This window comes from Stenella coeruleoalba (assembly GCF_951394435.1).
Source record: "Stenella coeruleoalba genome assembly, chromosome: 12".
NCBI lineage: Eukaryota > Metazoa > Chordata > Mammalia > Artiodactyla > Delphinidae > Stenella > Stenella coeruleoalba.
Window position 1 is genome coordinate 40,413,598 of NC_137158.1, and position 25,137 is coordinate 40,438,734.

Here is a 25,137-nt window from a genome sequence, read left to right on the forward strand (position 1 = left end):
ATTCCTCCTTTACTGTCAGCTCTCAACCCCCAAACTAATGTTACGTCTTACAAACTTAGACTATTTGGTATGACAGATGAATTAGTGGAAAACCATAGAATATTTTTGATGGTAGTTTTATAGTTTAAAACGCACACAGTACATTGGAAACTAATTTAGAGCCTCCAGTGGAGAGGTCTTTAGAGAACTTAAACTACAGATCATAAGAAGATTTTATAATTGGCTTGTCTCGTTTTATAAATTCCATGTCTTCATTCCTGGGATTGAGGTGAGGGAGGGGCGGTTTGAAATCTTAACAGAAATCATATCACCATTAACTTCCGTTATCAGGGAAGGTGCTGGGGAAACGTTGTAGTTCTGATATTTTCTCTGGCATTTATTCACCTTCTCCTGTTTCACCGAAATTTAGTTAGAGAACCTGGTGATTAGAATCATGACCTATGAGGCAAAAAGGCAGAATACATTTCTGGTATCTGACCATATTAGGGTGAGGGGCATTTGAGCTAGAAATAGACAGAGGGGCCACATTGAATGGCCTTTGTCAATGCCCCCCGTCCCCTTCAGATTGTGGATTTTATAAACGGAAGGCTGGGGACTGTGAGGATGGTGGTGACACAGGTTTTTGTTTGCGTCGTCTTAGTAATGGAACTGGAAAAACCTGTCCGAGTGTTGGGTTGTAGGTAATATGCCTTAGGGAGATGTATTCTGCCACTAGTAACCTCTAAAACAAGAATTGAGCGAAGATTGGACACTGAAGCTAATCACCCATTTAATAAGTTGGGTTTTGTTTCAGAATCTAAGGGTAGTTTATATTGGTTTGTATGGTAACCACTGTCCTCTCTTTAGGATGAATGCTACGATGGCCACCTTAGTAAAGAAACACAAATGCGGGCTATAGGATGAGCCTTTACTTTCAGGCTTGCTCTTCTAAAGACTTTCTTTTAAAAACATTTTTAGGAAAGACCTACCAAATTATTACCCTTAACTATTTCACAAACAAAATTATAATCATAGTGCCTTTGTATCCTTCTTCTTTCTTAAAAGTTTCTCTTTTTAGATGTCAGCACAGATAGCACGATGACTTCTGTCTAATTTGGTGACAGACCTGGGAAAGGTTGCAGAGGAAGCATTGGAGTGGAGTTGGGAAAACAAGTTTGTTTTGGTTCTTATAGACACTAGCTGTGTGACCTTCTGTAAGTTATTTAATTTCTCTCAGTCTGAGCCTTCATATATATGATGAGGGCACCAACTTTGCGGGTTTACTAGGAGGATTAGAGTCGAGGAATCTAAAAGCTCTGGCCCAGTAACTGACGGTGCTGTAATCAGGCAGGCTCTCACTCTTCCCTCTTGCAATTAGGGGCCTGGGCCCTGACAGGCTGTGGTTCTGGTCCTCCTTGTGGGTATTCCGGCCCCTTTACCACAAACCCCTACAGAAGCTTAATTTCTCTCTCCAAATTCCTAACCGATGGTAGCTTGTAATTTTATAAAATTACACACATACATTGTTGGGGTTTAGAGTTGTAGAAATAGATGACCATTAGAAAATCCATAGAGAACATTTTGGAGGTCTCTAAAGGTTTCATTTTCTTTCTTACTTGGTTTGGAATTGTGAGACTAAAAATGCATTAAAAAAAATCTCCAAATGCTTTTTAAAGGGGGGGTGGATAACTGGGTACTTATGATTGGTCATTGTTAATTCTGGGTGTTGGTATGAACTCTTTCCAAAATCTAGAGCAAAGGGGGCTGGCCAGGGGAGGGGTAATTCGGCTAGCGTCTACATTGCCCCCACAGAGCTTCAGGACCACCCTGTTTTTTCAATGAGAAGCTTGAGTTTAAGTTTTTAGTTAATACAGCTAGTTGTGTACTCAGTAATAGAACCACCTCGCACTTGCCTGCTTGTTGAACCCTGCAGAGTGAGTTTTAAGAGCATGCTTCATATCTTTATTGAGAAGGTGTTTTACTTTTTAAAGAAATGTGATTTCTGAACCATTCATAGAGATGCCATTATTCTTTTAAAAACCATAAGAGTAAAAGGGAAGCAGGATATATAGTCTCATGGGCAACATTTGTCTCACCAGATACTCAGCACGTTGCCTGTTTTCTACTCTCAAACGCGTCTTTGTGGCTGTCGTAGAAATGCCGAATTATGACCCATGGTTGCTGATGCTCATTGTCCAGCCAGAGCTGCTGGGCATCCTTGCATGGGAACATGTACACGGGAAACACTCTGAGTATTTTGGGTTATTTACGTATGGTGAAATCCTGCTCACTTTCTATGTTTTAAAAACATTCTGGTAGAACACATGTATTTGTATCTTCTACATAAATACAGTTGGTGATTGCCAATTTTTTTTTAAACTACGGTAGCTTTTAGAATGGTTTGTATTTAATAGACAGCAGCAGGCAATATCTTCTGTCTTTTTAACTTGCAAATAAAAACTCATCTGGCCTGCAGGTGCTATTCCAGGTGTGGCACATACCATCAACTCCTCTCTTTTACTGCACATGAGGCATTTTCAGATTAGAATGAGCCCTCCCCAGGCGATGACCCTGTGCTTTATAATAGCAGTAAGAGTACCCTGACTTGGTAGCGTGACTGGCTCCGGAAGTATGTTATCATATATCATCCTTACGTCATCCCTGTCAGGGAGGGACGGTCTGGATGTTATGGCTGTAGTGAAGAAGAACTGAAGTTGTTGCAGACAGATTAAACGATTTGCTCAGGTCACATGGTTGGTCGGTGGCAGAGATAGGACTGGATCTGGGTCATCCCTGTTAACTGGGCTTGTCTACCAAGCCAGGAGGATTCTTGCAAGATGGGTGCAGTTGTGAGGTTTTCGAGGGTATTTTGCCCTTTTTCTTTTCTTTTTTTAAATAAACCTTTCAGTATAGAATCGTTTTAGATTTACAGAAAAGCTACAAACCTAGTACAGAGAGTTCTTGATGTTGGGTATCCACGTCAAGTCTCCCCTGTTGATAACATCCAATCTTAGTTTGGTACATTTGTCACAACTAATAAACCAATGTCGATACGTTATTGTTATTAACTAAGATCTGTGCTTTATTCAGATTTCCTTAGCTTTTGCCTAATACCCGTTTTCTGTTCCAGCTTCCCATCCAGGATACCACATTATATGTAGTCATCATGCTTCCTTAGGCTCCCTGTGGACCTACTGGACAGGCATTTTAAAATGTTCCTTATCTGGGATTTGTCTGCAGTTTTTCTCATGATTAGACTGGCATGATGGGTTTTGGAAGGAAGACCACTGAGGAAGGTGCTGTTTTCATCACATTATAGCTAGTGCCTGTTATCAACCTGACTTTGCCCTGTTGATGTTGATGTTGATCACCTGGCTGAGATGTCAGGTTTCTTCACAGTAAAATTACTCTCCCCCACCGCCTCTTTCTATACTGTACTCTTCGGAAGGAAGGAAGTGTGCTCAGACCACATTGCCTTGAGGAGGGAGTGTCTGTATAAATTATTTGGAATTTTTTTGAATGGGAAACTTGCCTACTTCTGTCGACTCAGCAAATCCTACTTTACCATTTTTTTCTTATGCTTGTGAGACAGGTGTGAAATTGTGGCAGGAGGAGATGGAGTCGTAGAAAGGATTGGTAACAATTCACACCAGTTCTGGGTTCATAGAAGTGGTTAAGAAAAGGTAGATGCTGCCTCTGTACTAGAGGAGGAGGGGACCAAAATAGAATAAAATAGCCCCCTAAGTGATTAATTATCCTTAGAGAGCCAGGGAGGTTTATTGCAAAGCGCAGGGAGAAATGGTGTGGTAATACATTATAAGTGTGAACTTCAGTATAGGAAGTACAGTTACAGAAAGGACAATAAAACTTGGGAATTTAAGAAGAACAATGCCAGTGAGCTCCTACATCCCCACATTTCCTGGATATGAAACCGTCTCCCACCCTCTAAATACGGAGCTTGCCATTTTCAATACTGTCATTTAATACCAAGCCAAGGAGGGTCATGCAAAGCCTTTTTTTTTTTTCCCCTTAGCCTCTGAGGTTGCTTTAAGAAATGAGTCTGATTAGCAACTGTTTCTTCTGAGTGCTCAGTTTGGACCATTCTGGCTCATCTGCACTGTCCCTTCTCTCTCTGCAGAACTCCATCCGGCACAACCTGTCGCTGCACAGCCGGTTCATGCGGGTTCAGAATGAGGGGACCGGCAAGAGCTCATGGTGGATCATCAACCCCGACGGGGGGAAGAGCGGGAAGGCGCCCCGGCGGCGGGCCGTCTCCATGGACAACAGCAACAAGTACACCAAGAGCCGGGGCCGTGCAGCCAAGAAGAAGGCAGCCCTGCAGACCGCCACCGAGTCAAACGACGACAGTCCCTCCCAGCTCTCCAAGTGGCCCGGCAGCCCCACGTCTCGCAGCAGTGATGAGCTGGATGCGTGGACCGACTTCCGCTCACGCACCAATTCCAATGCCAGCACGGTCAGTGGCCGCCTGTCCCCTATCCTGGCTAGCACGGAGTTGGACGACGTTCAGGATGATGACGCGCCACTCTCCCCCATGCTCTACAGCAGCTCGGCCAGCCTGTCCCCCTCCGTCAGCAAGCCGTGCACCGTGGAGCTGCCCCGGCTGACCGACATGGCGGGCACCATGAATCTGAACGACGGGCTGGCCGACAACCTCATGGACGACCTGCTGGACAACATCGCGCTCCCTGCGTCCCAGCCATCGCCCCCTGGAGGGCTCATGCAGCGCAGCTCCAGCTTCCCATACACCACCAAGGGCTCCGGCCTGGGCTCCCCCACCAGCTCCTTCAGCAGCACGGTGTTTGGCCCCTCGTCTCTGAACTCCCTGCGTCAGTCTCCCATGCAGACCATCCAAGAGAACAAGCCAGCCACCTTCTCTTCCATGTCGCACTACGGCAACCAGACACTCCAGGACCTGCTCACGTCGGACTCACTCAGCCACAGCGATGTCATGATGACCCAGTCGGACCCCTTGATGTCTCAGGCCAGCACCGCTGTGTCCGCCCAGAACTCCCGCCGGAGCGTGATGCTTCGCAGCGATCCAATGATGTCCTTTGCCGCCCAGCCTAACCAGGGGAGTTTGGTCAATCAGAACTTGCTCCACCACCAGCACCAAACCCAGGGCGCTCTCGGTGGCAGCCGTGCCTTGTCAAGTTCCGTCAGCAACATGGGCTTGAGCGATTCCAGCAGCCTCGGGTCAGCCAAACACCAGCAGCAGTCTCCTGTCAGCCAGTCTATGCAAACCCTCTCGGACTCTCTCTCAGGCTCCTCCTTGTACTCAGCTAGTGCACACCTTCCCGTCATGGGCCACGAGAAGTTCCCCAGCGACTTGGACCTGGACATGTTCAATGGGAGCTTGGAATGTGACATGGAGTCCATTATCCGTAGCGAACTCATGGATGCTGATGGGTTGGATTTTAACTTTGATTCACTCATCTCCACACAGAACGTTGTTGGTTTGAATGTGGGGAGCTTCACTGGTGCTAAGCAGGCCTCATCTCAGAGCTGGGTGCCAGGCTGAAGGCTCACTGAGGAAAGGGGAAGTGGGCAGAGCAGGTCAGTGCCCAGGGCTACGGCATAGTAATAACAGGGGCGGTGGGGGACAATGGCTTTCATTTACGTGGTGCACAGTAACCTGGCTCCCAGCCAGTTCATTCTGAGTGGTACCAGCAAAACAAATAGGGCTGTCAGGTGCCCCTCCCCACAGTTTGCTGACAGCTCAGGAGTTTTACTGCCAGTAAAAAGAATACACATTCAGAGGTTTCATTTTTCTTTGTATCCAGTCACCCTCGCTGACCTATGACACAGGTCCCCCTACTGGATGGATGGATGAGGAGAGAAGGGATGGGAGGAAGGGGACCTTAGGCCACACAAACATCAAGGTTAAGGACGCAGCCAAAGGGCCTTTCTTAGGCTCTCAGGTCCAGCACTGCCATTGTCCATCTTCGATGCTACGGTTTCTATATCTTTTTTATCCAGCAAAGTAACAATTTTTAGGTGCTTCTAATTTGACAGTAGACTATGCTTTCTGGACTCTTTCATACAGGAGTATTTCCAAGAAGCAAGATCTGTTAGATTCTTCACCATTAGTAATAAGCAATCTTTATTAGCACTCAGCATCTAAACATTTAAAAGAGCAAAAAGAATTAAATAGAAAACAGAAGTTTTTAATGTGAGAGAGCACTTACTCATGTGCTTCTTTTTCCCAGTGTATAAATGGTGTCCGGTTCCAAACGGTGACAAGAGTTGTGAATGGCGACAGAGATTTTTTAAATTGTGGCATTTTAATTCTGTTGGAACCAGAGAGATCATGCAACATGATGTGGCAAGAAAAGAGAAGCATTTGACTGGAATCGGAAGTTGAGGGTTCCGTTCCACTTCTGCTGCTTTCTGGTTGCTATTGGGAGTGTGTCACTTAGCCTTTGAACCTCAATTTCCAGTTTTATAAAATGAGGATAATAGCCCCTGTTACTCCACAGGGTTATTGCAAGAATCAAATGCACTGAAGTGTGTGAACGTGCTTTGTAAAACTGCAGTGGGCTGAAGTATGTGCGGTGTTATTAGGTACACATACCGACTGATACATGAGTAAGCAGGGAGCCCAGAGAGGTTAAGTGGTCTGCCCAGGGTCACACAGCTGGACCCAGAATCCCTATTTCTGGAATGGCTTGAACCATAATCGTTCTTCCTAATTATCTCTAGATGGTAAAAATGAGAAGTGCTCTGAACCGGAGCCAGAATCAGTAGGTAACATACAAGCTTGCCCCAGAACTCTCAATCTTCAAGTAGTAAGATGAGCACTGGGGTCTTCTGCTATAACACATTTGTACCCCCAGACCCTCCCATGTTCAGGGGCTCTTTTTATGCCCCAGTTCCTTTTTTTTTTTTTTTTTTAGTATCAGCAAGCTACTTACACTCTTCTTTATTAAGTGGTGTGAAAGAGAAATGGGATTCAAAGCCATAAAAAGCTGAGCCTTGTTTAACCCTCTGCCCTGGTGAAGGAATTATAAGGGTCTCCTGTGATGAGCTCATCCCGTTCATGGGTAGTTGTCGAAAGTGGAATGTCGAGAGTGTTGTGATGCTCAGCTTCTCCGCTTTCCCAGGCAGAAGCAGGTCCCTAATGGCACTCAGACATCTGTTTCGAGTCATTTAATAGCCCTTGAGACGGTAAAAAGACTGCAGCAGAAGCTAAGAAGGGTGACACACTTCCGTACTGCCAGAACTCGGACTGGTGGAGACTTGCCTTGAGAAATTTAGATATTTGGCTTTTAGAAGAACAGTTTGTCTTCCTTTAAGAAGAGGAATATGATTGTGGCTTCTGAAGACACAGTAGGTTTTAATTTTGGTTTGGTTGTAAGGAATCCACTTTCTAGTTCATTGAGAAGAAAATGTGCCATCAATTTTTGTCTTATTTTTCAAGTGTAGGTTTTCCTTTTAATTCAGTAGCAGACTTTTCGTGTGTGTGTGTGTGTGTAATTCTAAAAGGTGGTATAAAAATATTTTAAGGGAGGGCTTCCCTGGTGGCGCAGTGGTTGAGAGTCCGCCTGCCGATGCAGGGGACACGGGTTCGTGCCCCGGTCCAGGAAGATCCCACATGCCGCGGAGTGGCTGGGCCCGCGAGCCATGGCCGCTGAGCCTGCGCATCCGGAACCTGCGCTCCGCAATGGGAGAGGCCGCAACAGTGAGAGGCCCGCGTACCGCAAAAAATATATATATATTTTTTAAGGGAGATTTAAATACTTATGTTTAAAAAAATATATTTAGTGAATTATTATTTTGATAATAAGTAACTACTTTTAAAAGTATGCATTTTATTATTATACCCTTTTGGAATATTAGGGTCATTTAGTCACCTTTTTCTCAAAATATTTTGGGTGAAGTGTTTTTGAGGAGATATTTCTTGAGTAAAAAATATGAAAAGTCACCAAATTTTCCTGAAAGTAAACCAGCTCAGTATGACCAGAGCAAGAGAAAGAAACATCCTGAAGACTGTGAAGGGCTTTGAGGGAGTCTGGTTTCTGGCTCTAGGATTTCCATTTTGCTTTGGAATAAATTGCTCCACTATATAGCCAGGAGCATGTGTGGCCTAATGTATATTCTTACTTTTACAGTAAACTTGTGGCTATCGCTTTATTGAAGATTCTCCTGAATTCACAAAACAGGACTTGGGTCACAGTCTCAGAATTCACTTCTCCCAAATTAAGCACCTCAGCTTCCCAAGATTTGTTCTATAATGACTTTCTTGGTTTGACTTTTTTTTTTTTTTCAAGCCAGTAGTTGTGGTATTCTCTAGACTCACTTCCTGCCTTGCTAACTGAAGGTCATGTGACCCCGAGTGGGCGCCGGAGCAGTTCTGTCCAGTTGACAGACAGTCTTGCTGGAGAGCTGTGGTGAGATGCTTCTCTGGAGGGGTGGGTGTTTCACACATGTTATTCATTTTATAGATCACGTGTGAAATCCTTTGACCTACAGGTCTATCTGGAAAAGGAAAGAATAATTGTACCTCTTTGTGAGTGCCAGCTACTGGGGTATGACGGGCACTTGCTTCTCTCAGGCACTGGGGAAGCTTGGTGTGCATGTGTACAGATTGGCAGCAGGCATGGCTGTGAGCAAGTGTGGTGGTTTCAGGGCTGTGCCTCCGGTAAGCCCTCCTGAGATTGACATGTGTCTGTTCTTGCAGGAAAGCAACGTCAGTTTCACTGTAGTTTTGATGTCAGAAGGTGCCTAAGTTCACATGCTTTTTCGTTCATCTTCATCTTTTGGCATTTGGAGACCCCATTAGGGAGCAGCCCCATACTTAGTTGCGTTTTAAACAACTTTATGATAAGGATTGGAAAATACTAACTAGGAAAACCCCAGGTGGAGAGGAGAGAGGTAGTTCTCTTCCTGTCTGTGCCACTGGCCATGTCACTGATGAATCTCTTAGAATAGTAGGTTTCTCATCTGTCAAAAGAGGACAGAATCGTAGAGTTGTTTTTTTTGTTTGTTTTTGGGTTTTTTTGTTTGTTTAACCAATAAGATTTATTTAGTTTTTTAAATTGAATTGTAGTTGCTATACAATATAGTGATTCACAGTTTTTAAAGGTTATACTCCACTTATAGTTATTATAAAATACTGGCTTTATTCCCTGTGTTGTTCAACATATCCTTGTAGCTTATTTTATACCTAATAGTTTGTAACTCTCAATGCCCTACCTCCATCTGGCCCTTCCCCTCTTCCTTCTCCCCACTGGTAACCACTAGCTGTGAGTCTGCTTCTTTTTTATTATATTCACTAGTTGTTGTATTTTTTAGCAAAGTCATAGAATTTTAAGGGTGCATAGTATGTATACTTTTAAACCTGAAACCTAACATTCTGTCTGTGAAATTGCCACCGTAAGGGATATGCGATGATATGGAACTGTAAAGGAACAGTGGTATACTAGTGTGGCAACAGCAGGTCCTGGTGTTGGAAGCCGTTGAGAATTTAAATTTAGGCTACTTCCCAAAAGGAACAAATCTTTGATACTTGTTGGACTGATGTTTAAATGCTGTGATTCCATTATGTCTTTAAATATTCATGTTGGGGGATAGGACTGATTCTAACCAAAGACAGACAATATCATAGGCTACTCATGTGATGTTTTTTCTTGATGTACTGATAGATATTTCCATTAGGGAATATAACGTGCAGTACGTACTGCGTGGAGAACGTACTCTGTTACTTGCACTTGTGAACTGTTGTCTAGTCTTTGGTTATAGTGTGCTAGCCTCAAGAATTCTGTACCTGCAGGGATCTTTATTCTTACTTTTTAAAAAACCCAAAGTCTGAACTGTCATTCATGGAGAGAATGGCTGTCTGGATGTTCCTAGTGTTGACAACAGTGAAAGAAAATTGACAAGAGCCCTGAAAAGACGTTTTCTGTGCAGAGGCTGGTACACTCCTTACGTACACCCGTTTCCCTGGAAAGCAGTGACGTCCAGCACTAAGGCTGCTCTTCCTGGGTCTGTCGGGTTTTTAATGCGCCTTTGCTCACCACTGGCCAGCCTGCTAAGCATGGGGACAGAGCCTGAGTGACTGCTGCTCTTCATGCAGTAGCATTTATAGATGGCTTTCTGGCAGGTCTCTTTTGGCCACAGAGCTTGTGTGGAACATAAATAAGTGGAATGAAAATCACCAGAATTACTACTGGAACTTCATGTACACTTTAAGCTCCCGTTAAATGCTTCTTTTCAGAGTGTTCATAATGCTCAATATTCATCTTATAAATAATGTTTTCTGTAAGTAGAGTCTTCCCCCAGGGGCCTGCTTCTCATAGGCATACCTTTCTGTATAGAGATGGGAGAAGGGGGCTTGTTGGGACCTGCCTCTGTGCCATGGCCAGAGAGGTTGGCCTGTCAGAGGTCCCCCATGGCCCTGGGGCAGGTAGAAGGATGTTTGTTCACTGCTTTCTCTTCCCAACTTGGAGACACGTGTCTTAATGCTGGATTTTCATTCCAAGATGGAGATTCCCCACCTTGCAAGAGACTTCACCCTGGTTTTGTTGGTATGTTCATTTAATTTGAAAATACTGCTTTCCCCCATCCAAATTATTTTGAAGTTTAAAATTTTAAAAACTAAAATGAATTAAAATTTTGTATTGTGAACTAGTGACAGGCACTTCAGATATTCAGAGGTCCCGTGGGTCGGTGTTTCTCAAAGTATTTCACAGAATACTCAATCCTCAGGATATTCATGGGTATTAAGTGGAAAATAGATTCTGTGGTCAAATGTCTGAGGAACGCCATGTTAAATAAAGTTAAATAGGGTTGTTTGCTGCAGGACTTCTCAGAGCCTTAGAAGTTAATGTATGTTATGAACCTTCTAGGATCGGATTGCAGTGTCTCCTAAGTTTATCTGACATCTCGAATCAAATCCTTCTTCTCCCGGAAACCATAGGACCAGTGTCCTAAGGAACCCCCTAAAGAAATCCTGAAAGAGGTCAGCAGCCTCTTAAGAACGAGGGATTCTTTGCCCTTTTTCCTCTTGATTCTTACTGGAGCTTTTTGTACGACCTTGTCATACATCAAGACTTTCTCAGCCACAGGGTGGGTTCTACTCTTGGATGAGCTAGCTGCCTGGCAAAATGGTAGGTCCCACGTTGGTTGAAGTGCTCAGGAAAAGTCTGAATTTATTAAACAAAATTTGTTTATTGAGTACCTGCAGTGTGCTGGGCACAGGGGATAGAGGAAGATAAAATAGGGTCTCACCCTCAAGGTGTGCATGGCCTGGCTGGGGATGTGGTGCAGTGGTGGTGGTGGTGGTGGTGGTGGTGGTGGTGGTGGTGGTGACGGTGACCATTGTCCCAGGGGAAAAGACTGCTTTCCATGCAGGGGTGGAGCAAAGGACCCATGGGGCAGTGGCAACCTTGCATGCTTGGTTTTCTGGGACAACCCTGCTTTTTCAGATGTTCTGTTCCGTTATCACGTGGTCTGTTCCACCTGTCTTTGGGGGATAAAAACATAGGCTCCATGCTGATAGGGCAGAGTTCAGACTAAATCCAGATGCTGGTTCATGTTAAAAGCCCTGCAGGAGACTTGCTTTTATGTTTGATTTCTAGAACTGGTTCATCATCACAGTTGAATGTGAGCCAGCCACCCACTCCAAGATCACTGTCCCTGGGGCTCTGCTCCGAGGGGAGATGTGGATTTAAAAAGCCTCCCCTGCAGCCCACCCCAAGTAAAATAATGCCTTTGTGGTACAGCAGAGAACCTATGAATCTGTAGCGGAAGGCTGCCATTTTTATGGTTATGTGTCATTGAGTCAAGCCACTCCATTTCTCTGAGTCTCAGTTTGCTTGTCTGTAAAATGGGGCTAAAACGAAAACCTACCCCACAGAGCTCTTGTAAGGACTATCTCTGATATGACCTAATGTCCTTTGTCAACTTTTTAAAAAGTTACTTAATGTTTATTGTTACTTAAAATGGTTCCGGAGGTTAATGCAGAATTAAGGAAAGCACCAAGCCAGTCTTACATTGTTGGCACAAAGAGCAATTACTTTCCTCAATAAACTAGAATCAGTTAGGTTTCTTTTCATTAAAAAGGTATAGCAATTGCCTGTTGTGTGAAACCTTTGATGTCCCCTAGAAGTCCTGCCTGCCAATTTAGGGATACCCAGGACAGGGGCTATATTTTCACTAATAAAAAGGACCTTCTGCCACAGACGGATTGGGGAGGTTCATATATGGTACCCACGGTGTTCCATTAATATCTTTAAAGGATTGCCTGAGAAATCCTAGCTGTCTGGCCTCCGCCTTCTTTCCTTAGGGAGGCTGTCATATCCACTCTGTGCTGAGGGGGGAGCCTCGCCCTGCCCCGTTTCTGCTTCCTCAGCGTGGAGCCTCTTCCTGTTGGGAGGGAGCCTGGAAATCTGATCTTCCCTCTCCACTGCCAGGCCACCGTGGCCACACAGAGAAATAAAAAGCTGCTCCAGTTCTCCTAGGACTTCTTGGGAGCAGAAACGTTGCCACACAGCGAATGGCAGGATGCTGGCAGTGGTCTCGCCATGGACCCCACCTCCCCAAGAGCTGGTGGTTTACTGCCCCCACCCCCGCCGTCACTGGCTAACGTGACACAATTTGGGGTTCAGAAAATATGGTCACTGTATCTTTAAGATCTGCCAACTAAGTTCAGTGAAAACCCAGAGAAACTGGGCTGTTCTTCTCCAGGAGCTTTCCTTCCAGAGAAGCGAGACCAAGCCTGGAGGTGAAACATACCACCCAGAAGAGCTACTGCCTACTTGGTTGCAGGTGTTTTGTTTTGTTTCTGTTCCCAATAACAGATGCGAACCTTACTCTGTAATTCTAGACTTTCCTGTTTTTTAATAACCTCTTTTTTTGCTAAAGTCTATGACATTCATTTATTAAAGGATGAGAATTACTTAGTCATGAAGCCCTCAGAGCATAATTCCAGTGTTTCTAAGGATAAAACTTTAACTGCCAGTCCTGGTTTGATTGACGGTTTGCATATCAGTATGTTCTCTCTCTCTGTCTCCCTCCCTCGTTCTCCCCCTTCCCCTCCCCTTTCCTCTCTCCTCTGTCTTTCTCTCTGTTGAAAGACATCTGGACCATAAGATTTTTTTGTTTTAAGTATTCATGTCTGTGTGGAGTGTTCAGTTTGACTCCTTAGTGGAAATTAATGGCCAAGAAGAGGCCGGAAGTTCTCAGGTTGAATTTATAAATTAATTTCCACTGGGCTTCTATTGGTGTACATGCCACTGTAATTAATTGGAACTTCCATTGATCACTTGTGTCTTCAGAAATGATTGGAAAGCAATAGAGCCCAACATAAGTAATCAGAAAATATGTGTTGACTGATAGACCTGTTAGAAGGTATCCCTTAGTTGGTAGTGTCCCTACCGCCTGAATGCACTCGCTGCCCAGCCCCGGTCAACTCAGGTTGTCCTGCTGGCTGAGGTCGGGGTGGGGGGTGGAGAGCCGAGGTGAGGAGCTCCCAGCATGTACCGCCAGGTGCTGGTCAGGCTGAGAGGGGAGAGGAGGGCCACCCACCGTGTGGGTCCACCTCACTCCTGGGTCTGCACTCCCACCGGCCTGCCGCCCTCAGGACAGACGGGCCTCTGTCTCTGTCGATCTTGGAGCTACCCTGAGACCCTCCTTTCTGTTCCTTCTTGGTTTCCTTCTTCGGTTGCACTGGTGTGGTTGCTGCCATCTGTGTTACCTGCATGTCCTGGTCATACCTCACAGGTGGATGAGTGGTTTGGACTTTGTGGAACTAAAATAGCTGATTTTGTGTTTTCGATTTCAGAATCACTTTTGGAAAATTTAGATTGTCTTCAAAACCCTGCATATCTAAAGCAGGAAAAAGAAGACTTTGGAGACCTCCCTCTTTTGTGCTTGGTAGCTGGACCCTTAGACGGGCTGGAGCATTACGGCCACACTTGCACTCAGTCCCAAGGGAGGTAGGGCATCCCAGCCCAAAGGGGTAGCTGCACACTCCCAATTGTCCCCATACCTCCTCTAGCCAGTAAATGCAGTGAGGAGTCACGCAGGATGGGGCCACACCCAGTAAACATAAACATTGTGATATTCAGGTCATGGTTTATGGCTCTAAGTATTTCCTCCTGGAAATACTTATTTCCTCTAAGTATTTCCCTTGTGTTTCTAAATGGTGAATCACTTTAGCAGCGACAGCAATTTGAGAGAGTAGCGTGACTCTTAATTCGGGGGGCTGGTAATAAAGAATGGGTTTGGTAGGATGGCAGAAGGTAAATTCTGTATTAAATCCTATTTAAAATTTTATTTTAAAAATAAAATAATATGGATGTTAAAACTGTGCCTTGTATTGGTCCTTAGGAGGTTTCATCTTATAAGAAGTATGAGTTTTTTCTCATATTCTTCTGAATAGAAACTTCATCAGAAGCCATCCTCCTCCCGAAAGGGGATCATTAAAATTCTAGGTCTTGTCCCATAAGCAGTAGGTACTGCTTGGATTCAAATGAGATTAACTCTTAGCAAATGCGAGTCTGTTTAAAATGCTTTGTGGAAGCTGTAAGGCTTAAAAGGGTGTTAAGCATTTGAATTGGCAGAGAGGAAGAGAGGGCTGTTCCAGGAGTTGGCTCGTTCATTTACTCAGCCAACATTTATTGTGTGCCTCTCCTCTGTTTCAACTTTCCAGGCTACTTGGGACATCAAGAAAATGTGTCCCTGCTGGAATGTGCACTTCTTGTGGGTAAATACCATGTCTAAGACAGCGCTCTTGAAATTGTAGATGCTCCGTAAGTGTTTGGTTTGATTTGAAGGCTTTGCTCTGCCCTCAATATATTGGGACTTCAGTGTGTATGAGAAAGTAACCATTCTGGGCACTATGTGATGAGGTGCCAGGTAAGTGGCTTAGGAGTTTAGCAGAGGACGGCCTGGGGCCGGTGGGGCTGGAAGAGCCATCTGGATGTTTGGATGGGGAGAGCAAACCAGGCAAAGGCACTGAACCTGACCCATCGGATAAGCAGGAGGGGGTGTTAAAGCGTGTTAAGGACAGCGGAGCCAGACCCCCAGGACTCTGCCAGCCAGGGTTTTGGAGTATTATAATTAAGGCTAAGTAACCATGCATCCAGAAAGGATCCAAAAGCCCCTTAAGGTCTTTGGCCTTAAAAACAGTTCTTTAAAAGATTGTAATCCAGAACTTTGCAAGTTGTGCTGTGTGGTTTGAAAATCTAAGAATCTTAAGAAAATCGGAAATCTCTGCGACTTTGCTCTTGACAGTAAATTAACAAGTATCATGTTTCTGCTATTGCAGTCACCATATTTGACCCCGGATGCACAAAGAATATTGGTCACCATAATCTCTGCCCCAAAGTAAAGACAGAGACAGGACTTTCTTAAATTTGTATTAATCATCATTAATCCCTACAGTCTGAGCAGCAGAAGGTCTGCGTCTCTGTGCAGGTCCCTCCTGCTCTGTGTCCCTCAGCTGTGAAGTGCTAGGGTGGCAGCTTCTCTCCTCTTCCTGTGTTTATCAGCATAGCACACAGGCTGGCTGGAAGGGCAGTCCACACCAGATCCAGGTCCTGAAGCGTCCTGGAGGCGACAGCTCTTCAGTGGCCTGTCGCCAGCCTTCGCGGACAGGCTTCAGCTGCCACCTTGAGAAGCCCAGGAATTACAGGAGGAGGCAGCTGCAAGCAGTGCTTACACAGGTCACGCTTTTACACAAACTAAGCTTTAAAAAAAAAAAAAAAAAAGTCTAGCTGAGTGTCTTTCCAGTATCTTCCTGAGTGTCACCTTTGCCATGAAAAGTTTATTTAAAGCTTCCCTGTAACATCCCACGTTCTCCATAAGTACTTACTTGCCCCTTAGAAAGCCTGTGAGCTGCCCTTCCTAGAAACGTGATTTTCCTTCAGGGAGGCTCCTCAGCTGTGTACAAATTTGGCCAGAATTTCCATACCTGTTTTCTTTCCCCTCGTAAACTATTCAGCTTCTAAAATGGCAAGTTGACAGCATTTGCTAAAATGGATTTTTATAGAGCTGCACCTCCTAATTCCCCTTCTTGGGCTGTCTTGGAGGATGGCTCTGTTGGGCCAGCCTTGCAGGCAGAAGGCTGCATTTTAATCAGCAAGGCCCCTGCAGTCCCTGAACCCCAGGTTGGTTTTCATGCACTTCCCTAAGTCCTTGTTATCGCCCGTTCCAACCCAGAAGATTTTGAAAAATTAACCAAATTAAGATGGTGGCAGGCAGGCATTTCTTTTCCCTCTACTCGGGTAGAAACATTCATACTCTGAAACCCACACCTGTTCTCTGAACACATGAAGTTTCCCTGTCAGATCAAGTGAATATCAATTCATTTCCTTTTCTATCCTGAACGTTCCATATTTAGTTCCCAGTTTGCCCCAGGGGTTGCAAGTTTGGCTTAAATTACGTTTAAAGAGTGAGGAAAGTGATATTTCACTTTAATGTTGAGTTTCAAGCAGACTTTCCTCCAAAGATCTTTCCGTTTTAGCTAGGAAAGCCGTGGATAACCTGTATGGATTTGCAGATAGGAGAGTTTCATCCCTGTGGCTCTTTTTCCTTCCCTGTCATATTTGGTATCGGGGGTCTTATTCCTTTCCTCTCTGCCAGGAAGATGAAAACACTGCTGAGAAATCCAGATTTGTCACAGTGGAGTTGAGCTGTGGGAGGACAGCAGCAGGAACATTTATGTTTTATTCCCTGTTTAAAGTTGATGGGGGTTGTTACGTTTTGTGTACAGTTTCTTGGAGGTGCTGCCCTTTCTTAGAACATCATGTGAGTTAGTGGTGATAATTTGGTTTCCCCATTTCATTTTCCCTGCATCAACAGCCTGATTTCAAACTTAAGTGTTAGGCAGGGAGAGAGAGGGAAGAGATTTTTCTCCGTGTTAGTGAAAGTCGCTGATGGGACGGGACGGTGTTCGCCTATTTATTGTTAGTTGGCCCATTGCCTAGTAACTGTGACGTGATAGCTGTAATTCCCATCAGCTGTAGGCTTCTTTTTCCTTCCAAAAATTTTGCTTAATCTGATGTGTTTTTAGATCCATAAGGGCATCAACATACACACGTAAACTTCACAGTTAACTAAAGCTTCTTACTTGAAAGAATGTCAGAGTGGTGAGAGCACCAATCAGAAGCAGGGAGCTTGTATCCAAACAAAGTATCATTAAATCCCATTAATGTGCTCCCTCCATTTTTTCAGTCCTTGATGGAGTCAGATAAACATGTGCAAACACTGAGCCATCAAAGAGAGGTTAAAAATCTAAGGCAGGTGAGGGGCCGCTGTCCTTGTGACGATTTTTGATCGTAAGGTCTTCCTAGTGAATGGTGAATCTGGTGTTCCTCTTAGAAGAGTGATTGCATTTCCTTTCTGTTTTCACAATATTTTACAAACAAACTGTTTGCCTTCTATCACAGAGAAACAAGTTGCCTTTCTGTCCTGTGGAGCGGGGGTTTCTCTGTTAATAACAGTTTGTCCTCTGTGACAAATTTAAACTTCTAAACCTGGGCCAGGCGTCTCCCAGTTGAACCGCCAGGCACAGGCCGTTTCCTGTGAGGCCTCGGGGGAGCTCCAGGATGTAGTGCCACAAGGGGCCCCAAGCCCATTCTGCAAAGAAGGAAAGAGTGACGATCAGTGCATTCCCTTCTTAATGAGGAAGTTCCCTGAAGGTTCTGGACCTTTGGGTGAGACTGTGATGGTTGTTGCTCTAGACTGCCCACTCTGGCCTCCTGCCCCTGGTTTCAGGGCCGATGCCCTATTCTGCTTAGAACGATGCCACGTTGGGGGTTGTAGGTGCCCTCTGCCTTCTTCCCTCCTGTGCTGACCCGGCGCCAGCATTAGAGCAAGCTGCGTGCCCTGCCTTTGTACTTGGAGAATGAAGTGTGTCACCTTCCCAGCATGCACTGCTTTCTGTGGCTGAATAATTAACACCAGAGGGAACCGGGGGATGGGGTCTGGATTAGGTAATACTTTACACCTTCTCTCTTGGCACTTACAGTTAAGTCAGGATCGGGACTTGGGGACCATAGTCACCTGATGACTAATTGCCTGGTGATCTTAGGTTGTGGTTTATTAAGTGTTACTGTGAAGGAAAGAACCAAATCCCCTCCCAAAGAACCATGTCTACACCCCTGTTTCTTCATGGCTCAGGGGTCCCAGGTTGAGTAGCTAGAATAGCACTGGCTCTGGCAGGTTAAATACCTCACAGGTACTGAGATCTGATATCGTTTTATTACCTTTTCTCCATCTGAAATCAACAAGCCATTATTTTATAGTCTAGGCCAATATTGTGTAGTATCATTACAAAGCAAAGAATACCTTCAAAAAACGCCATCAGCCAGGGAAACGAAATACTTGGGGAAGGGGTGGGAAGAAGGGGCCTTTTCCTGTTTTACTGTCTCTACCTCTAATAAAACAACCTAAGTTCTTCTGTTTGGAGCTATAGCAGGAGTAATTATGACCGTAGGTATGTAATATTACAAGTACCAAGTCCTGCTGTCTTTCTGAATATTGGTGGTGAGAGGTAAGATTGCCAAACAGTCCAGCCACAGAACAGAATTGTACACTTGTGAAACCTCCAGGTGAATTTAAGATACTGTCTTTTTTAAAGGAGAGAGAAGCAGATGTACGTAACGTGTGTGTGTGTGTGAGTGTGAGAGAGAGAGAGCTTATTGATGCATTTTTCATTACTTGTTCACCTTATCTGGTGAGAAGATCCTGAGGTTGCTTCCCTACCACTTTTCCATTTCTTGGCCTAGAGCCATTTTTTTCCTACCATGACAGCTGACACTGTCTCCATAAACAAAAGGTCTTGAGGCCTGTCATGTCAGTTCCTTTAGCTACATCTCTATGACTATGTGTGTGTGTATATATATATATATTTAATTCTCTAACTTTTCCGGGCTCAGTGGTCGCAAGAAATCTGATAAGATTTGTGTAAATTCAGATGCTTTGAGAGGATTTACCGTTTGAAGGTGGCTGAGTGCATAATAATAATACCAACAATAATAGTGTTGTTAATTTTTTTTTTTTCTTTTTTTTTTTTTTTGCGGTACACAGGCCTCTCACTGTTGTGGCCTCTCCCGTTGTGGAGCACAAGCTCCGGACACGCAGGGGCCCAGCCGCTCCGCGGCATGTGGGATCTTCCCGGACCGGGGCACGAACCCGTGTCCCCTGCATCGGCAGGCGGACTCTCAACCACTGCGCCACCAGGGAAGCCCGTGTTGTTAATTTTTAAAGGGATGTTTTGTGGGAGGGTTTTTGGGCCATATGTATGCGTGATATAATTGTTTTTCCTCTGCAGATTTTTAATATAAAAAGCAAATTCCTAGGACACCCCACTTAGAGATGACTTCTCCTTTTATAGTGAGGGAAGTCAAGATTACCCCAACCCAGCAGTGCAGACCGATGAAGCCTTTGTGGAAAGTGGCCATTTCCACTCCCCTGATGTTGGGATATCAATGGGAAGGGTGGTAAGCAAGGTCACTTAGTCCTCATAGCTGGGAGAGGGGGAACCAGAAGAGCATAGCTGGTCTGCTTGGGGTGACCAGCTCCCCTGGTTTTAGCATGTAAGTCTCGTGTCCCAGGAAGCTCCTCAATCCAAAAATCTAGAGTAAAACCCCATCTGCACCCCAGGCCTCCCTAACTTGGAAGGGCCCGCTGAGGCACCCCGATCTGCCTCGCTTTGTTAACCTCCACAAGCGAATGGCCCCGTTTCCTCGAGGCTTTTTAACGTGAGGGCGTTTTGTTATCAAGCACGGAAATAAGGTAAGTGATCTCCGGGCTTTGTCCTTAGGTTTTCAGCCCTTTGAAGCTAGTGCAGCAGAACAGCTTGACTTGCAGCACCCCTGGCCCAGAGGCAGGTGAGGGACCGGAGGCTGAGGAGACGTGACCTGGAGGACCCACTGCTGCTGTTTGAATGTCCTTAACCGTCTCTGGTTTTCTTCTCTCCTCCTTTAGACCCTCAAACTGACACAAGACCTACAGAGGAAACCCTTTGCCAAATCTGCTCTCAGCAAGTGGACAGTGATACCGTTTACAGCTTAACACCTTTGTGAGCCCCTGCCGTTTCCTACCCCAGCAGAGACTGTTATCGGCCCCTTACCCCGGGTGAAGCACTTACCCTCGCACAGAACTCTCTCTATAAAGTATGCAAAACCTTCCTTGTACGGGGTGACAGCCACCTGCCAGCGAAGGACAGCACCCTGCCAGCACCACCCACCCTGTTCAGAGCACACCGTGAGCCCGCGGGCCATTCTGTGGTGTTGTAATATCGTGATGGTTTATGGGATGTTTTAAGTGTTGTTTTTGTGTTTGTTTTCCTTTGACTTTGAGTTTCTCACATGCATTTACTTGCAGTCTTTTTATGTTAAAATATTAATCATGCTTCCCCTGGCAAATTTAAACACAGAAGGAAAATGTTGTACCAGCTGCTATGCTGGCTTTGGGTGTCACAAGCATTCGAGCCCGTAGAACTCCCCAAACTAACACATTACGTAAACTAGAGGGGGGGTTTCTTTCTTCTTTCGTTTGGTAGAAGACTATCCTTTTCTAAAAACTGAACAGTGGCACAAGTGTTTTCTGTGTGCACCAGTCCAGGACAGAGCCCTGCATCGGCAAACCTGACTCAGAACCAAACCACGTGCTTGGCTCTGAGTCAGGGTGGTCGGGGGATGAGACCCCGGCACCTGGTCTGCAGTTGCCAGATCAGTAGGGCCTGTGGTCTCCTGTCGGTATCCTCAGCTAACACAGTCCACAGTGATGGTATGTTGGTTAGAAGTTAGAATTTTTCAAGGAAGAAATCAGCTCAGCTGTCCGCTCATTGCCAAATGCCACTAACAGGTTTAGTTTTAAGGAGAAAAGAAAAGAAAAGGAAAAAAAAGTAGTCGTGTTTTTCTTTGCAGAAGACGTGAACTTACAGGTGAACATTAAGCCCGCAGTGAGAAATGTGTGGAAAGTACAAACCCGAGTCACTATTTTTCTAAATGTGCACCCTTGATGATTTTCAGTCTTGCTCTGTATAATCTGATCTAGTAGACGTGTATGAGTGACAAGCAATAGCATACAAACTGATTTCCTTTTAATATAAATAAGCTTAGATTGTAATTGTACAAGTGTCACAATGGAAGTACAAGATAGGGCAGTTTTGACCTCCCCCCACACACTTTTCCTGCTTCTATGGATTTCATTTTTTTCTTTTCAAAAAGTTATGGTGCTGTATAGGTGCTTTCTGTTTAACCTGAGAAGTGTGAGTATATTAGTTACCCTCTTTGGTAGACAGAATAGTTGGGAACACCTTTGGTACATATGAAACTGGTGTAATGATGCTCTGATTAGCACAGCATATGCATACTTCTCCAAAGTGATATATGAAGACTCTTTTCGTTGCATAAAAAGCATTAGGCATAGAAATGTATAAATATATTTTATCATGTACAGTACAAAAATGGAACCGTCTGCATGGATGTTAGGGATACAGGCTAGTATTTCAGCACAGACCTCCCTGCATGAGTTCTCGCTGATGCTTGCACCGTGCAGTGGGCACTGATTCCCTTCCACCAACACAGACGTGCCACCCGACCCCCTGCACCCATCACCAGCCACCAGGGGCCCCTTTGTGCACCTTTGCTTCCTGATTCCTCTGGGGGTGACATTGGTGGTGATAACAGCTCCTAGCATAATGAACGTTCCATTTGGTGTTGCCACTTGTCTCTCCCGCCTCGCTTGGGCTGTCATGTTTGAGCGATGGCCCTGTTGATTTCACCCTGCCCCCTACTGAATCTGTAAATTGTTGTGCAATTTGTGGTTATAGTAGACCTGTAGCATATCACCTTTTCTAAACTGCTACAAGTTTATAATCTTCATTTTGAAAGTACGTATAATTTTTAAAAATATGTATTCTATTCACGTGGTCTGCTTGTCAGTGAGACAGACTTTTGCTTACTGTATTCTTTTGTAATAAAGCTAGCCACTTCCTTGATTTCTTTGGTAGTCTGCTGTACACAAGAACTGTCAAGTGTCAGCAAGAGAGGACTGCCTCTCTGGGTCCCTAAGTGGTGCAGCCCCCTGGGTGGAGACATAGTTCAGAGACAGTGGCAGCAGCTCAGGGACGGTGGGGAGTGGCAGAGGGGTGTTGGATATAGGGGAGAATCCGAGTGCTTCCAACACGAGGGCCCTGAGAACTTCTCTCCTGAGCTCAAAGAAACAAGAAAACTAACAAAATAGCTACTTGCCTTTGCAGTTTTATACACCGTGGGAAATACTTTGGGAGTAAGAAAGACAACCCTCAAATGTGTTTTGACTTTTAAAGTGTTGAATTCCTTTCAGACATGTGGCATCTCATTTATTCTTTTTTTTTCCCCCCAATGTTTGCTAGATTTCAGGCAGAATGTTTTACAAAATGTCCTAGAACCGGATTCTAATTTAATCTAAAACAGCTGAGGGAGGGACAGAGAGGTATGAGAGCAGGATAGCCACAGAGCAGATCAGGAAAACGGAGAGGGAGGGGTGCTTGGAATTGTTTTCTTTTCCTTTTTTTTTTTTTTTTTGAAGTAAGTCAGCATCTACATGTAGAGTGTCGCGGACAGCTGAGATCAGGGCAAAGTGTAGCGCCAGCGTCAGGCAAGAATGGGATAGTTAAGCCTGTCCAGGATCACAGCAGGCCCACTCTCACCCTTGGCCGCCCACCCAGAGGCCAGGATCCCTTAGGCTAACTGAGTCCGAAGGCAGTCAGGGCAGAGGTGCCACCTGAGCCCTCTCCCTCTTGTATTTGAAGACCCTGCTTTCAGGAGGGGCCTACCGATGGCCACCATGTGGAGTTCTGAGTGCCAGGGGCCCTCACAGGAAGTCTTCTGACCTGGAGTATCTCAGTGGAATACTTGGTAGTCTCCGGGAGTCTGGCGGTTGTAATGTTTGCATCCTGATAAGAACTTTCGGAGTCTACACTCAGCCTCTAAATAAGCTAGGGAGCCTTCCACTTTTTGATGGGAAATTTAGAAAGAAGAGTAACAATGTTGAAAACATGACCCGAACTCCGGGGTTCTGTTGTTCTCTTCAGGGCTCCGGAGCCAGATACATTTTACCAAAGTTAGAAAAGAGCTTTATCACAAGGCTTCACTGTCCTGGCGTGAGTGAGGCCTGACCGCCAGGTTCAGAGTATCCCGTTAACTGTGAGTGAATCTGAGGTCGATTTCCTTTATCCTTTATTGCATCCCCTGCAATGTAATGACTGCCGAAACATATTTTTTTAAATTTCAGAAGTTTGTCTCCTGTTAACGGGAAGAGCGTGCACACACGTGTAGTAATGGTGGACTCTGTGTGTGTGTGTGTGTGTGTGTGTGTGTGTGTGTGTGTGTATGTGTGTGTGTGTGTGGTGGTGAGTTTTGCCCTGTGTGTGTTGCTCCCCCACCCTGAGGAGAAGACCTCTTGGCTCACTGGTCAGGACAGGTATGCCCAGTCTCAGGGTGTCATTTCAGGCGGCTTCTGAAATTGTTAAAGATGGTAGGGAGTCTATCTAATGAACCCCACTTAAAGAATAAGGAATATTTGAATCTCTTGGAAAGGCCGTCAAGAGGAAAGCAGTCAAACACCCAGGCCCATTTTTCATGCTGATGCCAAGGGCTGGTGAGGGGAAATTAAAAAGTTACCCTTTCTCTCTGAAAGCAGAAATAAAATCCTGACAGCTCCAAACTCTGATTTCTTCTTTCTCGGTGTATTTGGGGAACACTGTACGATTAGGTATAATGTATTCTTTTTTAATTAAGAAAAGCAAAAAATTTTGTAGAAATACAATCACTGGCAAAGAGGTATGAAAAAGCCAGCCTCTCCTGGAGACCAGGGGCGGCAGGGCACAGCGAGGGGAGAGTGAAGTCCTTGTGAAATCACGTCTGTCAGACAAGATCTTAACGCAGATGCTCAAGTAACTGAAGAGTACAGTCGGCCCTCTGCATACACGGGCTCAGCATCCTCGGATTCAACCTACCACGGATCCGTAGGGCCGACTGTACTACACCATTTTACATGAGGGACTTGGGCATCCACAGATTTTGGTATCTGTGGAGGTCCTGCAACCAAACCCCCACGGATACCAAGGGGTGACTGTGTATTATATTTGATCTAGATCTTTAGTGGGTAACATTTTATGCAGTTCGAATGAATGAAATATTTTCCTCGTTTAGTTTTATTTGTATGTATTTTTCTTTGTTGAATGATTGGTTCCGAGGCCTCTGCCACACTCCAGAAATATTTGTGCGGCTGCTTTAAAAAAAAAAAAAAAACAACTACATGTCTGGTCACTTATTTCTCTAAAATTATCTCATTGCCTGGCAATCAATCTTCTCTCAATACACTTGTCCTAGTACATTATGTACATGCAAAATGTAAACAGATGTGAAGAGGACCAGAAAAATTAGTTAATATTAAAAAAATGTACATTTTGGCTTCACATGTTTAACTTTTTTTTTTAAGAAAAAAAGCTGCATGAATGGAAAAAAAATCTGTATACAGTATCTGTAAAACTGTCTTATGTGTTTCAGTTTCTTGCTCATAACCCATGCAAACTAGAACTCATTGTGGTGCCTGGCCATATTCAAACACCTAAGAGTCACGCAGTTGATACTTTGGTTTGAAGCACCTCATCCTTTCTTTCAAAGCGAACACTATCATATTGCATTCTTACTGAGGATTTTGTCTATCCATATGTTGCCATGAATTATCTCTACCACCTTTCCTCTCAAGAATCAAAACCAGTTTGATTTGGGAATCTTCTCCTTTCCAAATGAAATAGAGATGCAGTACTTAACTTTCCTTGGTGTTTGTAGATATTGCCTTGTGTATTCCATTTAAAACCGTAATCTAGTTTGTAAAAGAGATGGTGACGCATGTAAATAAAGCATCAATGACACTATCTTACTCCGAGAAGTTTTTTGTTCTCCTTCCCCCTTTCTTTAACCCGAGGAGTGAAATAGCTGAGTTTATCTCAAGGTCTTCCTGTGGAAGAGGCACAAAGCTGGAAGACTCTATCCTGAGATCTCTAAACTCAATGAATCCTGCAGACTTTTCCTCTGACCCACTTTTGACCTTCACAGGCACCCGTACAATTTAATAAAGCAGATTTATGGCATTGTTCATGGTGGCTGATAGCCTCTTTCGGCCTGCCCTGCGTCA

The 25,137-nt window shown here is 44.8% G+C and overlaps 1 protein-coding gene across 4 annotated transcripts in view; it reads left to right on the forward strand.

Moving 5' to 3' along the window:
* FOXO3 (forkhead box O3) overlaps window positions 1-24,251 on the forward strand; it is a 119,083-nt gene extending 94,832 nt beyond the window's left edge. For all 4 annotated transcript variants that reach the window (XM_079939841.1, XM_079939839.1, XM_079939840.1 and 1 more), the window contains 2 exons: window positions 4,118-5,553; window positions 19,933-24,251. In XM_079939841.1, coding sequence (XP_079795967.1) covers window positions 4,118-5,518 — 1,401 coding nt within the window. In that variant the 3' untranslated portion in view covers window positions 5,519-5,553; window positions 19,933-24,251. The remainder of the gene's footprint in view (window positions 1-4,117; window positions 5,554-19,932) is intronic.
* The last annotated feature ends 886 nt before the right edge of the window (window positions 24,252-25,137 follow it).